General features: G+C 39.2%; 1 protein-coding gene across 8 annotated transcripts in view; it reads left to right on the top strand.

The window, feature by feature from the left end:
- Window positions 1-1,716: 1,716 nt before the first annotated feature.
- Window positions 1,717-6,198, top strand: part of LOC111952480 (suppressor of tumorigenicity 7 protein homolog) — a 71,441-nt gene continuing 66,959 nt past the window's right edge. For 3 of the 8 annotated variants that reach the window (XM_023971179.2, XM_023971176.2, XM_023971177.2), the window contains exon 1: window positions 1,717-1,882. In XM_023971179.2, the coding sequence (XP_023826947.1) occupies window positions 1,822-1,882 (61 nt within the window). In that variant the 5' untranslated portion in view covers window positions 1,717-1,821. Of the gene's footprint in view, window positions 1,933-1,995; window positions 2,141-6,198 lie in introns of those variants that run through there. The other 5 variants (XM_023971183.2, XM_023971181.2, XM_023971180.2 and 2 more) reach the window with 4 other exon arrangements.

Here is a 6,198-nt window from a genome sequence, read left to right as displayed (position 1 = left end):
AGGTTCAGGAATGCTTAAAAAAATCGCAACATGCAATTAAAATTAACCTTACAAATAGCAGTGTTGGGCGATTTGGAAAGCCATAGTCAGTCAATAAATAATATAAAAAATACTCATAGGAAAAGTTTTCATTTTTAGCTCACAATCTGTGGATACTATACGGTTAGAAAGGTTCAAAAACGATATAAAGCATCACAGCATAATTGAAAAATATATGGTACATGGAAACCAAACGAGGGTGGTCTATGGTGATGCTATAGGTGGGATGGGCTGAGAGTGGCTGAGGGTTGGGATTAAAGAGTTTATGTTTGGTAATGTATTATTGTTATGTGACTGCTTTATATAAAAGTACCATGTATGTAAAAATATATATGTAAAATGTATATGTGAAATGTATGTATATGTAGCAAAAAATCGGTAAAAAATAAGATTTGTCCTACGAAGGGGGGTGGGGGGGAGGGGTTAAATATATATATATTTTAAATAATAAAAATAAAACGCTGCTCTTCTGGCACCGAATGACCGATTGCAACGAAACTTGACATGTGGTATCTATGGACAAAGGTCTCGCAATATTTTCCAGACTAGTACCTAAAACAATAAACATTCACATGGGTGTGGCCTGGCACATAAATGCATATAAATCAGTCAAGGATATTCGTAACACAATTTGGTACATGTTGCAAACACTGTCAAGAATCAACATATGCAAGAACATTCATATCGACCACACAGTGGTGCTATAATGGGCACACATTTATATCTCTATCTGACTCAGAATGCTGAATTTTGGCACACATGGTCAGGGATAACCCATGCGCTTTCTCAGACACCTCTGGCCCAATTTTGATTAAACTTGGATGAATGAAGCATCTTGCCATAGAGATCCAGCATTTACAAAATTACACTGATTGGCCCAAGGGGGGCGCTATAATAATSAACTGTATGTACGTTAGTCACACGTGATATCTCAGACACCAATGGCACAATGTTGATGAAACTTGGGTGAATGATGCGTGTTGCCATAGAGATCTGTAATTTAATAAATTACACTGATTGGCCCAAGGGGGACGCTGCATCATTCGTGGGGGACTGCATGTTTACTGGCTTTTTTTTGTATCATGGTCAATGATACACTGAGCAGTCATACGAGACAGAATCTACTAAGCTGTCACTCTTTCTCGCAAGACTGATTGGAGAGGTTGTATGGCGGGCTCTGTCCTTTTTCTTTAGCTTATTTCTTGTTTCTATTTTCACGGTGGAGGGCTAAAACATTGTTATTGTCCCCCACAATGAAATCGTAGGGGGACTATGGATCTGTCTCAGTCCGTTCGTATGTTAGTCACACACAATATATCTCAGCCAACACTGGCCTGATTTTGGGTGAATGATGCCATAGAGATCTGGCATTTACAAAATTACACTGATAGGACCAAGGGGAGTGCTATAGTAATCAACTGAAATAATATCCCCTGTCCTGTTTGAGTTTGAATTGTTGTCACTAATTGGCCCTCTGGGGGACAACTGTTGCCTTGTTCTCATTTTAAAAAAGGTGGAAGATAGTCATCTTTCATAAATAATTTGAATATGTTTTTGTGTATGTTTTGTTGTACTATACTAATAAACTCTCAAATGACAGGTTTTTATCAAAGAAGCCATATGTTTCCATCCTTGAAAGTTATTGAAGTATCATACACCGTCCCAGAATACACTGAGAGCCCAGAGTATCATGGCTGAAAATGGGACAGGCTTATTAATAGAGCAACTCAAGTCCTCCATTGCCTGGTCTTGGACATACTTCTGACAGCCTGGTTCTTTGTTATGGTATTTTTGGTTTACATTTTACGAGTGCCATTCAGATACAGCGACAACCTGACCGCAGGTGAGAGTCTCTTATGTCAACATCCTTTTTTAACGACTTCAAAGTTTTAGGTAGGTAACTTGCTTGCTAAGAAAGTTCATTGGGACTAGCTCGAGCTAATGCGTGTTCGCTAGCAGACACGTATACAGTCTCGCGCTCTAGCCAGACACAAGTCTTGTTCTTCTCTCGCTTGTTTTGCTAGCATAGCCTAGCTAGTTTTAGCTAGAACGAAAATGCAACTGATGCGGTTATTGCTGGCTTTCACATAACTCATTCTCGGTAAGACAATTCAACATGTTCGCATTTTGTGTATAGTGTTTGTGGACACTGTAACCACACTTTCAAAGTTTCCATATTTGCTAGCTGCTGTAGCTGGTCCTCAACCCCTTAGCTATCTTACAAAGTCATGTTCCAAGTGCAATTAGATTACTTTAGCTAACCGTACCCATTACAAGCATGCCGCCAGATTGTGCGCTAACGTTGCAGTTCAATTCATTTTTGCTTTGTCTTTTTTTTTTTACCCAGCTAGCAAATCCACTAGTTAGCTAACGTACATGACTAGACATTAAGGAATGTCTCATCTTTGAAACCGTGACTGTGTTTGTAGTAATAATCCATTTTAATATATATATTTATATATTTTAAGTCGGTCTCGGATAGGGGTATAAAATAGATATGTGAGATGTCTGATGTGGTTAGCTAACTATACCGAACAAAAATATAAACGATTTCACTGAGTTAGTTCAATGAAGGAAATCAGTCAATTGAAATAAATTAGGCCCATATTTATGGATTTCACAAGACTGGGCAGAGGCGCAGCCATGGGTGGGCCTGGAAGGGCATAGGCCCACCCACTGGGGATCTATGCCCAGCCAATCAGAATGAGTTTTTCCCCACAAAAAGGCTTTATTACAGACAGAAATACTCCTCGACACCCACCTCCCACCAGACAATCCTGCAGGTGAAGAAGCTGTATGTGGAGATCCTGTGCTGGTGTGGTTACACGTGGTTTGTGGTTGTAAGGCCGGTTGGATGTACTGCCAAATTCTCTCAAATTATGTTGGAGATGGCTTGTAATCAAAAAAATTACATTAAAGTATCTGGCAACACCTCTGTTGAACATTCCTGCAGTCAGCATGCCAATTACACGCTCCCTCAACTTGAGGTCTGTGGCATTGTGTTGTGTGACAAAACCGCACATTTTAGTGGCCTTTTATTGTCCCCAGTACAAGGTGCACGTGTGTAATCATCATGCTGTTTAATCAGCTTCTTGATATGCCACACCTGTCAGGTGGATAGATTATTGTGGCAAGGGAGAAATTGTCACTAATAGGGATGTAAGCAAATTTGTTCACAACATTTGAGAGAAATAAGCTTTTTGTGTGTATGGAAAATTTCTGGGATCTTTAATTTCAGCTCATGAAAAATGGGACCAACACTTTACATGTTGCGTTTTTATATATATTTTTCAGTATATAATATATGATTATGAAATACTTAGTGTTTACTTCTGTAACCTTTTTATCAAACACATGGCATGTGTTTTCTGGTTGCCGTTTATGATTTTAGGAGAGGCTCAACAAGCACTTGGGGGGTCAGAATATGTCATTGTTGGCTTGTCAGTCATAGTCACAGTCATAGCCTAGTCAGTCATATGATTTTCATAAAAAATGTTATGTCAAAGTTGGCATTTGATTAGGTGGTTCCTTGTGAACAGCATCTAGTCTCTCTGTCCTCTGTGACAGAGTAGTGGTGAGGAGCAGATGGAAGAATGTGCTCTTTCAGTGGGCCAGCTGGCTGTCTGAGGAGTGGAGGGCCAGGCAACGTTTAGATACACAGACTAGCTGAGGGACATATTTGGTATAAAATCACCAGTTCAGTGTGCATTATATTGTGTTTTCTTGTCTCTGTCTTATATTTTTTACTGTCATTGGTGTTTGTGTATGTTTGCTGGCGAGCAAACGTGTGTGTCGTGGGGGGTTGACGTAGGCACAGGGTGGTAAGAACTGGAATGGGCCTGGGGAAGCAGACCAGGCATGCATGTTGAAATGCAAAGTCACTGTACTTGACTTTGGTTCAGGTTGGCATGAATGCTCAGCCTCACCCACAACCCCATTTTTGCTGATGTCTTAAAGCTGCAATATGTAACTTTTTGGGCGACCTGACCAAATTAACATAGAAATATGAGTTATAGATCTTTCATTGAAAGCAAGTCTAAGAAGCAGTAGATCTGTTCTATGTGTGCTATTTCTATGCGTTCCGTTATTTTTCATTTTTGCATCTTTTACTTTCGGTTTTGTACACCAGCTTCAAACCGCTTAAAAACTATATTTATGGTTATGGAAAATATTTCACAGCGGTTTAGATGGTACAATGATTATCTACACAATGACTTCTTGTTTTGTCCCATAAACTTGAAATTAGGTGATCTATTTTAAATTTAGCAACCAGGAAATGCGATTTCTGCATAAAGTATTGCACCTTCAAAGTAACTGCACAGTGAAAACCTTACTTTTAAAAGTTCATATTCTGTTAAAGGAAAGGTTCACCCATTTTGAATGTTATATTGTTTTTTATGCATTTCATGTTTTCACGTGTTTCTGAGTTGTTGGCATTCAAGCAGGRAGAAATCCGGCCGGTATGATGTAGCACTGTGATAAATTTGCTCATACTACACTGGATGTTAATAGATATTTTTGCAATCTACTTTGTATTCCTATTAATTCATTATTATTATTTTTTATTTTTTTTAACTGCATTGTTGGTTAGTCTCGTAAGTAAGCATTTCACTGTAAGGTCTACACCTGTTGTATTTGGCGCATGTGACAAAAAAAAAAAATATTTGATCATACAAGTCAGATTTCAATACTGGATGATGTCATAACTCGCGAAGATGTCTTCTCTTGAATGAGCCATTGAGTATATTTTTGCGATATTCCTATCTCTAGAAATTTGCAATTAAATGGAGGTTCTAGCAAAAAAAAATAAAAATAATAATCTGCCTATTTTGACCAGGGTGCATTGCATGGTGTTGTTGCCAGAGATATTATAGAAAGGAGATGGGAATCCAAATGAATAAAGGAACGTAAAATGCTCCACCCAGCAGACTGTCGACCATTGCGTTCACTTTGTCATGCTGCGTCACGGGGTTGCTAAGTTAGTCGTCACACAATCCTTTCTCAAAGGTGCTTCTACAAAGTATTGACTTGGGTGTGAATACTTATGTAGATTATATTTCATTTTCAGTAAATTTTCTTAAATGTCAAACAGGTTTGCACTTGATCGTTATGGGGTATTGTCTGTAGATACACTACCGTTCAAAAGTTTGGGGTCACTTAGAAATGTCCTTGTTTTCCATGAAAACATACATGAAATGAGTTGTAAAATGAATAGGAAATATAGTCAAGACGTTGACAAGATTATAAATAATGATTTTTAATTGAAATAATAATTGTGTCCTCCAAACTTTGCTTTCGTCAAAGAATCCTCCATTTGCAGCAATTATAGCCTTGCAGACCTTCCCATTCTAGTTGTCAATTTGTTGAGGTAATCTGAAGAGATTTCACCCCATGCTTCCTGAAACTCCTCCCAAAAGTTGGATTGGCTTGATTGGCACTTCTTACGTACCATATGTTCAAGCTGCTCCCACAACAGCTCAATAGTGTTTAGATCCGGTGACTGTGCTGGCCACTCCATTATAGACAGAATACCAGCTGACTGCTTCTTCCCTAAATAGTTATTGCATAGTTTGGAGCTGTGCTTTGGGTCATTGTCCTGTTGTAGGAGGAAATTGGCTCCAATTAAGCGCTGTCCACAGGGTATGGCATAGTGTTGCAAAATGGAGTGAAAGCATTCCTTCTTCAATCTTCAAGATCCCTTTTACCCTGTACAAATCTCCCACTTTACCACCACCAAAGCACCCCCAGACCATCACATTGCCTCCACCGTGCTTGACAGATGGTGTCAAGCACTCCTCCAGCAGCTTTTAATTTTTTCTGCGTCTCACGAATGTTCTCCTTTGTGATCCGAACACCTCAYACTTAGATTTGTCTGTCTATAACACTTTTTTCCAATCTTCCTCTGTCCAGTGTCTGTGTTCTTTTGCCCGTCTTAATCTTTTCTTTATTTGCCAGTCTGAAATATGGCTTTTTCTTTGCAACTCCCGGAGTCAGTTGCCTCTTCACTGTTGACGATGAGACTGGTCTTTTGCGTGTACTATTTAATGAAGCAGCCAGTTGAGGACTTGTGAGGCATCTGTTTCTAAAACTAGACACTCTAATGTACTTGTCCTCTTGCTCATTTGTGCACTGTGCACTGAAAGAGTAGTGGGGCCTCCC

Source organism: Salvelinus sp. IW2-2015, linkage group LG26 (assembly GCF_002910315.2).
Source record: "Salvelinus sp. IW2-2015 linkage group LG26, ASM291031v2, whole genome shotgun sequence".
In the NCBI taxonomy this organism is placed as follows: Eukaryota; Metazoa; Chordata; class Actinopteri; order Salmoniformes; family Salmonidae; genus Salvelinus; species Salvelinus sp. IW2-2015.
Note: the sequence above shows the minus strand (reverse complement) of the source record. Positions and strands in the feature narration are given on the sequence as shown.